General features: G+C 40.0%; 1 protein-coding gene across 6 annotated transcripts in view; it reads left to right on the top strand.

Moving 5' to 3' along the window:
* The window catches only part of gapvd1 (GTPase activating protein and VPS9 domains 1), a 35504-nt gene extending 18147 nt beyond the window's left edge, over window positions 1–17357 (top strand). For 4 of the 6 annotated variants that reach the window (XM_032578463.1, XM_032578464.1, XM_032578466.1 and 1 more), the window contains 17 exons: window positions 1059–1196; window positions 2830–2964; window positions 3659–3778; window positions 4589–4666; window positions 5360–5706; window positions 6473–6560; window positions 7292–7324; window positions 8727–8798; window positions 8931–9059; window positions 9144–9270; window positions 9362–9474; window positions 10947–11106; window positions 12259–12446; window positions 12767–12980; window positions 13090–13162; window positions 14006–14203; window positions 14498–17357. In XM_032578463.1, the coding sequence (XP_032434354.1) occupies window positions 1059–1196; window positions 2830–2964; window positions 3659–3778; window positions 4589–4666; window positions 5360–5706; window positions 6473–6560; window positions 7292–7324; window positions 8727–8798; window positions 8931–9059; window positions 9144–9270; window positions 9362–9474; window positions 10947–11106; window positions 12259–12446; window positions 12767–12980; window positions 13090–13162; window positions 14006–14203; window positions 14498–14638 (2354 nt within the window). In that variant the 3' untranslated portion in view covers window positions 14639–17357. The remainder of the gene's footprint in view (window positions 1–1058; window positions 1197–2829; window positions 2965–3658; window positions 3779–4588; window positions 4667–5359; window positions 5707–6472; window positions 6561–7291; window positions 7325–8726; window positions 8799–8930; window positions 9060–9143; window positions 9271–9361; window positions 9475–10946; window positions 11107–12258; window positions 12447–12766; window positions 12981–13089; window positions 13163–14005; window positions 14204–14497) is intronic. The other 2 variants (XM_032578465.1, XM_032578468.1) reach the window with 1 other exon arrangement.
* Window positions 17358–17591: the final 234 nt, after the last annotated feature.

A 17591-nucleotide genomic window follows, 5' to 3' on the forward strand; every position in this document is an offset into this window, starting at 1 on the left:
TTTTTGCTTATCACAAACCATTGTGCTGTTCAGTTTAAAATAGCTTCAAGTTAATGTATTTAAAATCAAGGCCTTAAATGTCTTAAAATTTTTTTTTTTTAAAGTTGGCCTTAAATACCTCATGCACAGATCCTAAATTTTGTTGTGCAGAAGTATTTAATCTTATATGTTCTGTGTAGTTCTCACAGGACTTCAAAATTATGCAAAACTTTGAGTCGTGTGCAGATATTTTCACTTAGTTCTGTGACTCGAGGCTGTTGCGGCTACAGCTAACTACCTGCTAATATACCCTGCAAGGGTAACTCTAGCTAGCTTATGTTGATTATGGGTTGGTTAAAATTTATCGGCAGTTGTCTGGATGACATTCATCGTAGCCATTGGTTAATGTTTGTTGTCAACTGATACAATTTATTTATTTTTGATTTTCTTTTGTACGTTTCTGTAGTGATACAGGTAATCAGAGTGTTTTTTACCTTATGTTTACTACATAATCCATGTCATTCTGGCTCCTGTACAAATATGACCTGACAAAAAGCGCCACTGTCATTAGCTACAGGCTGGATAAAGAGGATCCATATGTAATGTCCCACACACAATGAGCAGGATGCCACATAGGTTAACAAATGGCTCCAATGCTCACTGATGGAGAACTTCTGCAAAGAGTGGTGTCTTTTGGTCAGCAATTCTCCATAACAACCATTAGACGCAATCTACATATCTACTTGCTATTTGGTAGACTTTACTGGTCTATCATCATAAATATAAATGTGGATTGTGTTGAACTGTAATGGGACTTTAACTTTCTGCAAAAAACCGCCACTGAATATGTTTACCGAAGTTAAATATTGAATTTTTGAGTTCAAGATTTACTGCAACAATCTACATATTTACAGTCTTTTTCTATTCACATCTGTAGTTGCCTTTTGATAAAGTAAACATGTCTGTAAGTCAGACCACTGTTGCAAGTTGCTGCTGGGTCAGCGTTTTTCTTTTCCCCGAAGACAGTGTAGCTGCTCTGTGCCGATTCAGGACGTTAACCCTTTGTCTCGTGCTCTCAGGAGCAGCAGCGGAGAACATGCTCGGCAGCCTGCTGTGCCTTCCCGGCTCCAGCTCGGTTCTGCTGGACCCCTACGGCTCCACCATGTCAGAGACCACCAGCGAGGCCTGGAGCGTGGAGGTCCTTCCAAGTGACTCAGGTGGGAACGAAAGGTTGATTCTGGACTGGCTCCAGTGTCGTGTATTGTTCTGCAACTAAATGACAGCCTCAGATGTGCATTTGAACACACGTGTTTATGTGTGCACATTTATGTTTCTTCAGTACAGTGGGGGGAATACCAGGTGTGTTTTCCATCGCATTCCACACTAGGAACGTATGCGCACATCTGTCATCGTATTTCTGTACACTTGCCTGTCTTTCAGGGCAGCTCTACTTGTGCCAGTAAAAGGCAGCTAAGGGTTTCCTTAGAGGGACCACCAGGTGCGATTGCACCTGTGACAGCAGCGGGGAAGGAAGCACAAGGACAGCAGCTGTCCTCAGTTTACAGTCAGCCTATAGACTGTCAGTTCTTTATCTGGACAGATTTGCCAAGCTGCTGCTTTGAGACCAAGTTTGTGAATTTCCTTCTGCAACATCAGCACTCATAGCCGCTTTCTCGCATCCTTATGAACCACATTAAAGTTCTTATCTTATATCAATTAGAGATGCCGTGTCTGACTTCCCATTTTTGAAAACGAGTGCTTTGTGGAAATCAATAGAGAGCTTTGTTAACAGTCTTAAGTGTTTCTTTGAAAAGCTTGGGCCTGTGTTAATTAAAGCAGTGCAGTATTTCAATATGTGCACTGCAACAAAAATGACATGCATGAGTGTCTTGATTGCTTTTTTTTTTTGTTCCATTTGTTGCCCCTGTTCTGCTCGATAATGGTGCGAAATCGTGCTCAGTTCGAGCACAGTGCTTGTTTCATGGCTAGGCAGCAGAAAACTACACTCTAAAGAGCACTTCAGCAACGCATTATTACTAACGAGCATGCAAACGAGCACTGCTGCTAGAATAAAGCCTCTGGGTCGTCCCCAACAGCACCACAGGGTAGCAAAAAAAAATTGGATGCGGTTGCTTTATTGTTTAGATTGGCACTTATAAGGCTAATAATGATGTAGGCTGTGTTATGTTTTTCATATGTGCATGTTTGCTTCCCTGATAATCATAACAAAGTGAGTGGAAGATTTTAAAAATGCCCATGTATAAGTTACAGTGGGATCTGAGTATTTATGTTGTTTGTGTGAAAATACTGATTTTTGTTGTTGTTTTGTTCTTTCTAAGGGTTTTTGTGAGTTATTTCTAAAGAGTTGAATTTGTCTTTATTGCAAGCGAGGGAAAAGTTCAAGAGTTTTCTATCAGCCAGCTCACTGCCAGTGCTCAGTCACTGAGGGAAGGAGCATAACAGGGCTGGGTGATGTGGCTTAAAGATAAATGTTTGACTTTATTTTATTTTAATCATCCCCTCTGTGAATTGTATGACAGAGCTTTAGGACCAGGCTGTGAACATTTTTGTTTAATAATGACAATAGTTGTAATATTAGCAGAATAAAGATGCAATTTTATTAGAACATTTTAAAGTTGAGAAAAAAGTTGTTTTAATGAGAACAATTTCTGATTTCCCAAAAATTAAATCTTCCAAACCAAAAATTTGATTAATCAATAAAATCAATTTATTGCCCAGCAGTAGGGCATCATTTTTTAAAGCTTTTTTTTTTTTTGGAATACTAGCCATGAGAAAAATGTAAAAATGAAATCTTTTTATGAAACAGTTTTGTTCTTGGTTTGTCTGCAGAAGCCCCAGACCTGAAGCAGGAGGAGCGTCTGCAGGAGCTGGAGAGCTGCTCTGGCGTTGGCAGCACCTCTGATGACACCGAGGTCAGAGAAGTCAGCTCAAGACCCAGCACACCAGGCCTCAGTGTTGTCTCAGGTAAATATGTGATAAAAACAAAAAAAGGCTGCTTTGTTTGTTTCTGTGTCCTAAAAACTTTGAGTCCTCTTTCAGTGTTTGACTCTGTAGTGCTTTTTTGTTTTTGTCCTTTGGAAAGATATTAATCGATATTAATATTAATGTTTTGGTGTGTTTGGGTAGAAACAGAAGACCTCTCTTTCCCAGGCTCTTTGTTTTAGAGCGGTCATGTTGCTGGGAGGGTAGCTAACCTGCATAGTTGCATTGGTGTGTGACTTTTTCTGAGTGACACAGGGGTTAATGCTGGTCGCTTCGTCCGTGGGCTCAGGTGGAACGTGCAGTTTGGAAGTACATGAAGTAGTATTCTAGATTAAGAAGCCAGCGGTGACATTCCTGGCTCAGCTCACGGGAGGAAAGTCCCACAGGATCCTGCCGATGGATAGTCCACTTCTGATGATCATTCTTACCCGTGTCTTTCCCTTAACCCATGGGAGCTTACGCTACCAATTTAAAGTTCCCACGGGTTCCCACCTGAGAGAGACAATACAGCAAAGTCTAAAGACAAAAATATCCTCTTTTGTTTTAAAAACCGTTGCACATGCACTTTTCTTTTTTTTTTTGACTGGTGCCAAGTTAAAACATCTATCTGCAGAGGTGATATTGAATTTGCTTTTAACCTCAAAAGAACTGTTCACTTTGTACATGTTCACTGCAGGTATCAGTGCGACCTCAGAAGACATCCCAAACAAGATCGAGGACCTGCGGTCAGAGTGTAGCTCAGATTTTGGCGGAAAGGACTCCGTGACCAGTCCGGATGGCGAGGAGTCGGGTCATGGTAGGAGATTTAAATTTTTGTTTTTTCCTCTGCTGTTTACATGGTCTAATCCACATTAACTGGATCCTTTTTACCAAAACTGCTACCACTTCCATATTTTCCACACAACTAAATGACTGCTTTTCTCCCTATGTTCATTTTTTCAGAGCTTATTCTTATATTGTATTACATTGTTCTGATATTTCTATTATTGCATTCTATTCAAAATGAAAGTGTATGGTAATCAGGAATGCAAATATTTACATATGTATAAGTGTTTGGAGTTCTGGTCTTGAGTCAGAAAAATGTGTTTGTTTTTTTTTTTGTTTTTTTTTAATCTAATAAGAGATGCATGGAGAAAAAGAGTAAGTGGCTGCAGTAAATAGATTTTCAGCTTGATCAGCTATTACTGATGATTGATGATTGGCGACCCCTAACCCTAATCAGGTTCTGATTCTAAGCACTAACGAGTCACAATAACAGTAACACTCTTCATTGTGGAGGTTCTTACTGACCAAAGATAACTAAAATCTGCCCACTATCATGAACAGTTGGATAGTTAGAAAGTTGGTTTTTCGACTGAATTTTCTATGGAGGTAAATCTGCTGTTCATTCAGGCTTTATAACATAATTGGCTAAAATTTATATAGTATAAATAAATTGATTGGGTATCTAATTTGAATTTTTACGCAAATTCTTTTTCTCCCATCCAGTTTGACCACTACGTTACCCCTAACCTCATGGCTAACCCTGTGCATCATCACTACAGTTTAAATTCATTCATCTTTAGGAACACTTGTTAATTGCTTCGTTGTTTTCATGCGTCTGCAGGAGCCCACCATCTGACATCCCCGCCTTCACAGGTCGATTCTTTGCTCGCCATGTTTGATCCACTCTCCTCTGGTGAAGGTAATTTTCAATTTCACAATGTTTTGTGGGCCTTCAGAGCTAGACATGAGCATGGGTCATGCTTGAGTCATGTAAAACTAAAATTATTCATTATGACTTATAAGAACACAAAGGGAAATGCCCATTCTTTCAGCTAATTTAGTGTTATAAAATGTTCAGCTTTAGCTTCTGTCAGTTTTTTTCTTTTTTGCATTTTATTTTGTGGAGCAGGAAAATGTTTGAGAGGAACGATACTGTCTGTGACTCTAAGGCAAGGTGAGGGGATGACAGGTTGAGAGACCTCACCCCAGGCTCTTTGGCACTGTCCCCTTGTCCCACTGTGCTTATGGCACGAGGCTGCCATTGGAAGCTTTTCAGGAGAGAGTCTACCCTTGGAACAGGTGGCCTACCTCCACCTAGGGCTCATCTCCCACCAACATCTCTCTTTAGCTCTCTCCCCCCCACACACAGAGTTTTTTTCTGCTGATTAGGTTTCAAGTGGTCTCTTTAGAAACAGAAAATGGTTTGATACAGAGAAGAAGTACCATTTCATAAATATGTTTGGACTTTTTTAGTCCACATCTGTAGAAAGTTTTAGAAAACTGGTCAATTACTTTGAAAATAGAGATAATTTACTGAACACTGCTACATGTTGCTACTAGATTGCTATAGCTTTATGGATTTCCTCACTCCTTTTCTTCCTTATTGTTTTAGGCTCCTCCACAGGGACAATAGTTCGGCCGAAGGTGCACTACGCCAGGCCCACTCATCCTCCCCCTGACCCTCCCATCCCTGAGGCCAGTGCCATGGGCCCGGACATACGGCACTCCATTTGCACAGCTCAGTGCTTGGCCCAGGCTGAGCTCGAGCAATCAAAGCAGCGCCATTCCTTCCCCGACAGACTGGTCCGCAGTCGCAGTTCTGACATCGTGTGCCCGGGCCGCCGGCCCACAAGCGACCCCGGCCTTAACAGGCGGGTGGCGGTTGAAGAGCGTGACCCTCCCGGAGCTTTTGCCGCCGGACCTTCCTCTTCGCCGAGCAAGGACTCCCTGAAAGGAGAGGTAACGAGATCTACGGTCAAGTTCTGTTTTATTTACACTATCGATTAGCGACTGTCATAATCTGTGTTTTAATGCTCATAAAGCAGACATTTGTCTTTTTTTTAGATATTGACACTTGTTGTCTTCAAATGTTCAAAATACACAATACCTAAAATAGTACACCCAATATTAAATTGGTTAATTCAATATAATAATTACACTGACAGTGCAACTGAGCTGCTGGGCTGATTCCAATCAGTTGAATTACAAAAAGAATATTTATTCATGTTCTTGTTAAACTCTTTAAGTCAAGCCAAGTCCTGTTGGAAAATAAAATCAGCATCTTCATAGATGTCTTTTCATTGTCAAAATTACATGAAATAAAGCCTTGGATTATTTCACTTTATGTGCAATAATTTTATGAGTTTTGCTTTTTGAAATCATTGACAAAAAAAAAATAAAACACTTTCACATATTCAAAATATTTAAGTTGAACCTGTAAATGTGGTTCTTTTTGTTAAAAGCAAAGCAAAATGTTTGCTTTTATTTATTTTAATGGGATTTTATGGAATAGGTCTGGGTGAAAGTAGATACAAAAACATCTTCCTCTGAAAGAAGTGACTTTCTATTAAGCTGAAACACTAAAGAAGCTATTTTAAAACCTTAGCTTTTTTTGGGCAATAGGAGTTATTGCCCACATGTATAAAGGAGAAGGTGTCGCATATCACACATGTAGCCCTTTAAATACACGCTTTCTTCATTTTAACGTCTAAACGTCTGTCCACAGGTGGAAGACAGAAAAGACAGCGACGATGAGAAATCTGATCGCAACAGACCCTGGTGGAAGAAACGTTTTGTGTCAGCCATTCCCAAAGGTAAGGAAATGGATGCATTGTCTTCATTCATTTTTTTGTTTTTGCTAAAATTAAAAATTAAATGTAGTCATTTTAAAAGTATTTTTACGACTTTCACTTGTTTGTTATTTTTTTGGGGGGGAGTGGGAGGTTGGTAAAAAGATTCTCCAAATAACTACAGACAGGAAAAATCACACTTTAAAGAGCAAAGCAAAACCAATTTATAACATGGGGAAGAGAATGATTATGTGTGATCTCTGCTCTATTGCTGATGGAATTCCATTTGGAAAATAATGTTTCATGTTGTTTGAAGTTACCGCTGAGACACGTCCGGTTGTTTTCCTCACAGGTCTCTCAGCTGCAGATTTATATAGACTTTTCAAAGCTGATCAGTCTCCAGAGGAGCTTTAACTGTGTAGAATGGTGTGGTTGTAGCCCTCCCAGCAGTGCTGTCAGCCAGCAGCTAATGGTCATTAGATAGACCCTCTCTGTTGTCAGCACCGATAGATGATACATCTCTTGCTGCTGTTCTAGTCTATAACCATTTCTCAAACTTCTGTCTGCAAAAAAATCCTGCTTAATACTCTTTAGAATCATATTATTTAATTATAGAAAAAGGAATTGTGAAGCCTCAAGCAAGCCTGTCTCCAAACCACCACAGCGTTTGGGGTTTTTGTGTCATATGCCCTACATGGTGAGGCTCAATCTGTAGTCCCCGCAAAGGCCAACCTTGTCTGTTGTGTTCCTCGCAGTGCTGTATTGGACGGCTGAGAGTGACGTCCCAGGTAAACGCTTCCATGCTGTCGTCATCGTGCTAGCTGTTAGCGCTGAAGCCGACGGCTGCGCGCCACGCTGCTTCGTAGATGTCACCTTAGAGCTGTAGAGCTGTGATGTGACGTGGTGTAGGCTAAGTTCACGCAGTCACGCTCCTCTTCCGTGCATCCGGTTTTATCCACCCCCACTTCTGTTTTTATGCTAGTGTCATTCATCGTACGGTTAAAGGCATGTTTTCTTTTTGTTGCCTCAGAGGAGGCCTTTGTAACTCTTGCTTGTCCATTTGGCACCACTTTTAATAGGAGGGACATCAGTAGGAGTTTTTGCTTTTTATTCACAGTTTATGAATCATGGTGGACCTTTGTGTAATTCTGCTACATGCCAAAGGTCTAATTCTAGATGCCCATATATTTTTTGGCTTTATATTTTATTTTGGTCACATTTTTATAAAAAAAAAAAAAAAAATGCAGTTGCTACAGTTTTGCTCAGAGTTTACATATGCTCACCACTGGAATGATGGGATAGTTTTAGCTATTTATTTGTAATGTTCCTTTTTCAGAAAGCATGAAAAAAAAAAGTTGTTTTTTTCCCCCCCACATATCCTATCTCTGCATTTCAGGCATGCCGTAAAGAGAGGCTGGATGCCTGCATGTTCAGGGCAGTTTTACACTTCAACAAGGAAGAGTTGACATTTTACATACATAAATCTAGATTAATATTTGGATAAATGTCCCTTTTCCTGTCTAAGAGTGACCACTTTTTTATAGCTATTAACAAAGTCTTGACATAATTTTAGCTCAATGCTCTTCATTTCAAAGAGAATGCAATTATTTAAAAAACTTGGGCCACTATCGCTACCTAGTATTAATATTGCTGTTATGGCCAAAAAATGATATTTACTGATATTATTTATGTTTCACCATAGAAAAAAACGGCCTGACTTCACTGCAGCTCAGTTAAAATCCACAAAATCCTGCACTGCATCACTATCATGTCACAAGATCAAACAAATACCACATTGTCAACATTCTCCCTCCCTCTGGAGAAACAAATAACAAGATAGAAATAAATATCAGTTGTTAAAATCAGCCCAGTTTTATTTATCAGACCAATACCAATATGTTAAAAAATAACATATATGCTTATACCAATGTTAGTTCCAATACATTGTTCATACCTATTTATGTTGGTTGAATTTTGCCTAAAAGAACAGTTAAAATGAATCAGTAAATTGATCACTCTTTCTGGTTATGGGTGTATGTTAATCTCTGAGTGGAACTCGGTGATAATTTTCATCTCAAAACATCCCATGAAATAACAAACTTTTACCGAAGTGGCCATGAACTGGTGATGACTAATCAGCCTGTGGGAAGGTAACAGTGTTGTCACTCTTCACACGTCTCTCCTCCACAGCGCCAATGACGGCGTTCAGGAAGAAGGACAAACATGAGAAGGAAGATGCTGCACAGGATCGTGTCCCACAAGGTCAGTACTGGGTTCTTTTTTTTATTTTTTTTTTTTAAGTTTTTTAAAAAAAAATCCTTGTATGTCTGAAACTCTTCCTCCATGACGGGTTTTGTTTTCATGCTGCTCGATTGTTGCTGTGCGGTTTGTCAGATGACCCAGTGCCAAGACAGAACACTCAAGCCCAGGCAGCAGAGGACATCCTGGACAAGTACAGGAACATCAAGAGGACCAGCCCGAGTGATGGAGCCACCGGAGGAGCCTCTTATGATGGATCAGGAGGTCAGCAGAGAAAACCGACACATGTGTTCAAGGCACATGATGCTTTTAGATACAGTAATTGACTTTAATGGTGTATATTTTCAGAGCTGTGTGTGGAGGACAATGTGAATGACCCTCCCAGAGAAGATGGTCTGCAAAACATTTCTGCAGATGATCTGCCAGACTCAGCCAGCCAGACGGCACAGCAGCACGATTCCAAATTCTCTTTCAGGTGAGACATTCAAAATGGTGCTTTAAAAAAAAAAAACGACCTTTACAACTCAATTCGCCTTTTCTGACGTTTGATTGGACCTTTCCTGCAGCGATGCAAAGAAGAAGCTGAGGTTGGCTTTGTGCTCTGCAGACTCTGTAGCTCTCCCCATCATGGCGCCAACAACAACGCGTAACGGACTGCCTGATCACATGGATCCTGAAGGTGGGAGTGCTTTAGTCCAATGTAGCGATTCACACCTCATTATATGTCACAAATGGATAATAAAAGCACATATTGATTAGAAATCATTTTAAAATACAAATTTGATCTTGATGTTTCTGTAGATAGAAATGCACTGGCAACAATACACATTCTGTTCCAAAGCAAAACATGTTCAGAGTTTGCACAAATGCATATATGGTTGTTTGCAGACTTCAATATAAACTGCATGAACTGAAAAAAAATTGAAAATGTGGCTTTTCTGTGAGTCACTGAATTGATATTTGACTGTTTAACAGCTGCTTGTAAAAGCTGCACATGTATAGATGTATTCCAGCCCAGGGGGATTGTATTCCATTTTACCATTCCTGCTCATTTTTAGGCAAGTTTGATTCACACTACAAGTTTTCTACTGGGTTAAGGTTTATAGATTGGTCTGACAGCTCTTTAATGTATGTCCTCTTGGACTGGACCCAAGGTGCTGCTCACTTGTTGGTGTTTGACTTACTCTTGAGTGGTCATTTCAGTTATTTTGATGTTTTCAAACTGATCCTGTTATGACACCTAAACCAACACCAGACTTTACAGTAGCTGCTTCCCAATAGTTTGGATTCACATAAGCCTCATCTTATTGTGACGGTACTCACAAGTAACCATAGACCTTCTTCGATTGGCCACAAACTAATTGTTATGTTTACATTAATTTTCTGTTTTCATCGACACTTTTTGATTTTGGTTTTCCTTTTGCAGCATTGGCTGAGCAGCCAATAATTTTCTGCTCTAGAACAGGGAAGGAGTGCACTATTATTTGGCATGTATTTCTTCCAAAAATGGTGATTGAGCTGTTTAATGATGATGGACTGCAACTAGTTTGAGCCCAACACTGCAGAATAAGTTTTACAACTTCCTAAAAGCATGTATATCTTTGTCCCTAATGCCCGTTAGAAACTAAGTGTAAGCCTAAAATTTTGGCAAACATCCCTGTTGCTCAAAGTGTCCTTTAGCAAAATAGCAAGTTTGCACAACCTCCAGACTCTGACCTTACTGTAAAAGCTTGGGACAAGCTTTAAAGAAAATTTTTCTGCTGTGTATTAAACCATATTGCATGTGTCGACACATAATGTCTCTGGTGCTTGCAGAAGCATGAAGCTTTGCAAAAAGGAACCTTTCAGTTCGTTCTTCAGCAGATACTATGAAGTTAAATTTGGACAAAATGGCAAATGGTTACCCAGGTCTTTATATTTGTTGTTTGAATCTACAAATTTTTACTACATGCGGTATTAGGTTTCCTTTCAATGAACCAACGACTTCACATCTGTAGAATGACCACCATCTGCCTGTTTAAGGACACAGGTGTTGCTGGGTGACTTGGTTTAGTTTAAATAAACTTAATGTCTCCTGAAGGTGGAAGAATGCTGATCCTTTCTTAGCAGGTTGTTTTATCAATCCTTTCTCTATTGTCCCGTTTCTCTCAGACAATGAGATCGTCTGCTTCCTGAAGGTCCAGCTGGCGGAGGCCATCAACCTTCAGGATAAGAACCAGATGGCCCAGATTCAGGAGACCACACGCTGCGTCAGCCGTTTTGATGCACGCACCTGCAGGAAGCTGCTTGCCGCCATCGCGGAAGATTACAGGTAACTCAGAACTCCTTTGGAGATCGGGCCATTCAACTCACGTCGGTCTGTAATTAATATTTTGTTGGTTTTTGTGCAGTCCCTTGAACTTTGTCATGCTACTACAAAATGTGGTGTGCTTTATCAGGATTTTGTGAGATCAAGCAACACATAGTGATGCATAATTGGGCAATAAGAATGGAAGTAATGCGTGTTTTTCACATTTTTACCAAACACAACTGAGAGAAGTGTGGCGAATGATGCATTCGGCCCCCTTTGTGCTGGACACACTTAAATTACTGCTACAAATATTTACCATAAAACATGTGATGACATAAATATTCACCCCCTTTTAGCTAGTTTTTAGTAGGTGCAGCTTTGACTGCAATGTCAGCACAGAGTCGGTGTGGATAGGTCTCAGTCAGGTTTACACATCTGAACGCTGGACTTTTACTTCATTCTTCCTTACTAAGCCGTTCAAGCTGTAATGGTAGCCAGGAACTCAACTTAACCAGTGAAAGGACCTTCCAGACACACAGCAGTTGTTTTACTACAATGACTTGAGACACATTCACTTCCCTCAGGTAATGTTCATTCCACTAGTAGTGAGACTACTGGCGCCAATTGACTGGACCTCTATTAAATTAGGTCAGTCAATTTAATGGGGGTAAATATCACTGCAATCACTTTTGGTTTGTCAGTTTGTAGAAATTATTCTTCACATTAACTTTGAGGGGATTTTTTTTCTCCCCTTAAGAAGCCACATTTGGTTGATGTAGTCATTTTTAGAAGCACTATAAATACAGCCAAGAATCTGTCAAAACTTGAAACTTTGTGTTCCAATCTGACTGAGTTTGAGCTTCTAGCACAGAGGAATAATTTGTAGTTCTACAAAGTAATGAGATACGGACTGAATATTAATGAATAGCACATTAATCAGATAACTGAACTTCACGTATATTTTCCTTCCATTTTCACAATTATGCACTGTTTTGTGTCTGTAGATCTCACAATATCCCAATGGAGTACATTAATGTTTAAAGCTATGTGACAAAATCGTATTATAGTCAGAGGTATGAATACTTTAGAAAAACTGTATATTTCTGTGGGGTTTATTTGAAGAGCCAGCTTGTAGGACATTCTAATAAGCGGTAATTTTTGTGTTCTCTTCAGGAAGCGGGCTCCGTACATAGCCTACCTGACCCGGTGCCGCCAGGGTCTGCAGACATCTCAGGCCCACTTGGAGAGGCTCCTGCAGAGGGTGCTGAGAGACAAGGAGGTGGCAAACCGCTACTTCACCACCGTCTGCGTTCGCCTCCTCCTCGAACATATGGAGACAAAGATGCTCGAGTTCATTAAAGGTATTTTTTTTTTACCATCTTCTACGCAGCTAAACCCAGGTTGAGCATATTGACTTGCCAGCCTTCAGAGGAGAGATTCTGACAATCTTACTAGGATATTTCTAACACTTTTTGACATGTTATACATGATTTACAATGCTTTTTCTCTATATTACTTGTCAGTCACAACACTAAACCAAATTGTACTGATTAAATGTTTTAAATCTAAAGTCCTACTTTACTGGTGTTTATTTTCAAGCGATTTCCTGTAACTCTTCACATCATTTCAAGGCAAGTTTTGGCACACGAGCATTCGTTATTGTTCCTGTGCTTGCCTCAAGCTTTCCAGGGGTGCACAGCAGCTGATGACAAGACTGCAGCAGTGGAGGATTTTCTGCGCTACTTGTACGGTGCCATGGCCCGTGATGCCATTTGGCAGTATGCAAGCGAGGACCAGCTGCAGGATGCCCAGATGGCTATCGAGCGCAGCGTTATGAACCGCATCTTCAAACTGGCCTTCTACCCCAATCAGGATGGAGATATTCTCAGAGACCAGTGAGTGGCTGTTGCATCTGCTGTGCCAAGTAATCTTCTGATATGTGTAATATGTGAACTCCACATGTGCCATGCTGGTCTCAAATGGTGGTGTTTTTGTTGCACGCAGGCTGTTCCATGAACACATCCAGCGGCTTTCAAAAGTTGTGACGGCAAATCACAAAGCTCTGCAGATCCCAGAGGTATTATCTTGATGACTTTCTTTCCCCTGATGCATTCATAAAGAACAGGAGCTACTGCTGCTGTTCAAGAAATTAAAATATAATTGAGAAGTAAATTTATTTAGTCATTCATTTTGAAATATCTAAAGAATCATTACGTGCGGAGTGATATATTTGTCATCTTTGATTCTGGCAATTTTGAACATTATTTGAACTGCTAATTAAAACCAAAAACTTTTCTAGAAAAATCATATTACACAACACCAGCAGTAAAATAATTTATATTTCCATTTGTATTATGACCTACATCGTCATAAAGAATACTGCTGAACTGACAGCTCTTCAGCATGCAGTCACTGACCTCCTGTGTAAGGAGGTCATTGCTAAGGAAGCTGGCTTTTCACAGAATAATTTAACAGAACGTTGAGTAGAAGGAAAAAGTGTAGCAGGTTAAATGCACGAGAAACAGAGAAACTCCATTCTTGAAAGGAATCCCATTCAAGACATGAGGAGGTGTGGAATACAGCTACAATGTGGAGTACAGCTACATATTGTGTTATCTAAATGTATTCTTCTAAAGTTGGGTGGAAGGAAAACATATTTGGAAATATATTTGGCAATGATGATTAAAAAATATATATTTAAAGTCTAATATTTGATTACTTGAGTTTTCATTATCACCAAGCCATCCAAATTACTTGACTGTGTCACTCAGTGTGTAATGCACCTACATAATCATAGTACATAGTTTTACTTTATAAAATCAGTTGCAAAAAGAAATATTCTCTCTTCAATGATATTCTAATTTATTGAGCTGCACCTGTCGACAGAGTCCAGTGTTACATTAACCTGTCCTGGCTGTAGGTTTACCTTAAAGAGGCTCCCTGGCCTTCAGCTCAGGCTGAGATCAGGACTATCAACGCATACAAGACCCCACGAGACAAAGTCCAGTGCATACTGCGTATGTGCTCCACCATCATGAATCTGCTGAGTCTAGCCAACGAGGACTCGGTGCCAGGAGCAGACGACTTCGTCCCAGTCCTCGTCTTTGTCCTCATAAGAGTAAGTTTTTCCTCCTCCACTTGTTCCGTCTGACATTGGGCTGAGTTAGCAGTTATCTCTTAAACTTCCAGTCCAGATTTACTGGCCGATTTTCTTGTCAGTGAATATTAAGAATGATCATATGGGAAAAATTCTCTCTCTGTTTTGACTGCGATTGCAACACACTGTTAGAAACCCGCATGTGTATGTTATTATATTTTGTTGACACATTTCTGATTATAATCCGCACGCTGTTGCTCGAGCCTCTTCCGTGCTCTTAATGTGGGCCCATCCCCTCGTTTCCTCCCCCTCCAGGCAAACCCTCCCTGCCTGCTGTCCACCGTTCAGTACATCAATAATTTCTACGCCAGCCGGCTGAGTGGGGAGGAGTGCTATTGGTGGATGCAGTTCACCGCTGCGGTGGAATTCATTAAGACCATCGACGATCGCAAGTGAAGCAGAACAGCCACCTGTACGGGCAGACTGCGGGGGAAGGAGCCGGGAGACTGGGAGACTTCCCAACCAACTGCTCCCTCTGCACAGCTTCAGAAATCCTGGCTCTCATCCCTGCTCCGAATTTGTATAGCTTGTACATAGCCAGAGACGTTGATAGATAACAAAATATATATTACTGTACGTATGTGGAGAAATCCAGATTTTAGCCACGGCGGGGGCGCAAAATTTGGCAACAAAAGTGCTGAATCTGATTAAAAAAAATTTTCCTTGTATTCTTTTAGTTTTTAGTTTTTTTTTTTTTTTTTGGTGGGTGGGTATCTGTTAGGAATTTTATGTATTCACAATTGATAATATGAGATTAAATCAATGTAAAAATATAATCTTATCTAAAGGGACCAGATTTCCTAGGTGACGATCGCTGTTCTTTTGTTTTTCACCCAGGTCTGAGGGATGGGCCTGCAAATTAATGTCATTGTAATGTTTATTAATAGCATTTTGTTGCAGGGAGGGTGGGGATTTCACAGTTATAGCTGCTGATGGGATACAGTGAGATCAGTACACATTTAACCATACTCTCATAAAGTTTTCAACAGTCGGGCAGCTTATTTCAGGAATTGTTTACTTCAATCTTTTCCCAAAATTTAACTAATTTGAACAGACGGGGCCTACATATGTGTAACAACTTCAAGGTATTTATACGTGTTGCTCTATTTAATGCTTTGTCTAACTTTAAGAAAAAAAAATAACAATGCATATCATGTCTGAGGTTATAATAAACTCGTTTTTGAAATGCTTGAGACAGGAAGGCACCTTAGCAGGGCGATTAAGATGTACAGGGTTAACTCATGCACAGAGCAACAGTGGCATTTATGGATATACTGAAATAGTGCCTTTGATGTGGGGTGCTCTGTACAGGTTTTTCATTTGTTTGTTAATCCAAAATAGGCACTGTCCCCCATCCACATGCACACTCCATTGGGCCACTGAAGATCCCTTTATGTCCCTCTGCTGGAACACGGGCATCGCCACACTTCTCACCGTCACGGCTCAGACGTGTAGTGTTTTTTTTTGTTTTTTTTTAAAGCACCTGAGCGGGAACAAAACAAAATAATAATTTTAAAAATCCCAACCTACCTCAGAGTTGTACCCAATGAGCCTAAAATCAGATTAATTGTCCTGCATTAATTGACAAAAAAGTGCTGGATCACCTTTACACTGGTTTAAAAAAAAAAGAAGATGATGAATATAGAAGAGAAGTTGAATATTTAATTGAACTACTGTGATATCTGTTGTGCCATCGTCTCTCTTTATCAAAGCAGCCTTTTTTGTTGATGGCATTGTAGTAAGTTTTGTAATGTTATACCTGAGATTCCCACGATTCCATGTGGAAACCATTTTGGCCGTCTACCTCCTTATGAGTTCTACAAAAGGGACTTGTATTTATGTGCGCTTGTTTCTTTCTTTTCTTTTTTTTTTTGTCTTCCCCAGTTACGGTGCATTGTGATGGCTCAGTATCATTGTTTTTTTTTTTCCTCGTTTTGGTTTAAGCATGCCATTAACTATCCAAAAATGACTTTTTTTCCCCCTTCCCCTTTAAATCCTGCTTCATTTTTCTGCACGGTTGTGACACATGTATTATAGTTTTCAACGATCCATTTCTTTTCACAGTTAATGACCTGCCAGCACAGTACACAATATGATAAAGATCCAAAAACAAGAAAACAATCAACACTATTGACTTGTTACTGACTTTTGAGTTGACTCTAAAGTGATTGGTGTAGGTGTGAGAGGCTTGTGCGACCTGTTGACCCTGTGCCTCCTCTTGCATGAAGTCATCGGACGGTCTGCGCATCCTCAGTCGTCATAAACCGTAGAATAGGATTAGTGCCACAGACCTGCAGCTGAACCTGCAGAAGGATGCAAAGCTTTCTTTTTGTGATACATGCATATCAGAAAAACTGTATATTTTGCACAAAACTTGTTTTCTTGGAAGATTCGACAGGGAGCAGTGCATTTTATTTTAATTTTTTGCCTTTAACCTTGAACGCAACTAATGTGATTAAAATGAATAGCAATGTTACAACATCTCATTGATTTCTGTTTCAAGCTGATGAACAAGTAATGGGCAACTTCACAACCTAACTTTCTGTTTTTTTTGTTGTTTTTTTCTTTTCCCCCCCCCTCTTTTCTTAACACACGTCCTCAACAGCACACAAGCGGGTTCTCTGTGTGCGCGCGGTGCACTTCCTCGCAGTCAGAGTAATGAATCCGATGAGAAAACCACGCACTGGAAAATCAAGTTGCAGGTTGCATCTATACTACTTAGCTTTATGTGATGTCACTTTAATTGGGGAATACATACTCCACAGATCGGATCAAATTACTCGGACCCGGCCTTGTGTGTCAGCGTGTCCTCAGACAGCCAATTGCGGCAACAGTACTCATGGAGAAAACAAATTATTGTGCAAAAAAAAAAAAAAAACTTTCTGCAAATGAAATTGAAGTCTTCATTGTAAGCAACCAAACGGTCTAAAGAGTTTGTGTCAGAGCTCTCCTCCTCCGCTCCCTGAACCACTGAGAGTTTTAAATTTTGCATCCGATTAGTAAGTTTATTTTAAGCTTGCGCAACTCTGACATGCGGGAAAGGCCAGTTTGTCTTTACTGTGATTAATGCATTATGTAATTCTTTAAAAAATAAATAAAAGATGCAGACATTTTCCTCCCCTTTTTCAACTTTTTTTTTTCCTCAACAGCTACAAAAAAAAAATAAAAACACCCATTATAAATGAACAATAATGCTTGATCACTTTGAAGCTCCTTGGATAGTCAGAGCTGTATCTAGTTATTTGCACAATAGCTGCAAAAGGTTATACAAACAATGCACAGAATATAATTGTTAGAGGGAACAACAGAGGTGCATTATCCACAAATAGCAACGTCTCTGCAAACATTT

This window comes from Xiphophorus hellerii, chromosome 12, assembly GCF_003331165.1.
Source record: "Xiphophorus hellerii strain 12219 chromosome 12, Xiphophorus_hellerii-4.1, whole genome shotgun sequence".
In the NCBI taxonomy this organism is placed as follows: domain Eukaryota; kingdom Metazoa; phylum Chordata; class Actinopteri; order Cyprinodontiformes; family Poeciliidae; genus Xiphophorus; species Xiphophorus hellerii.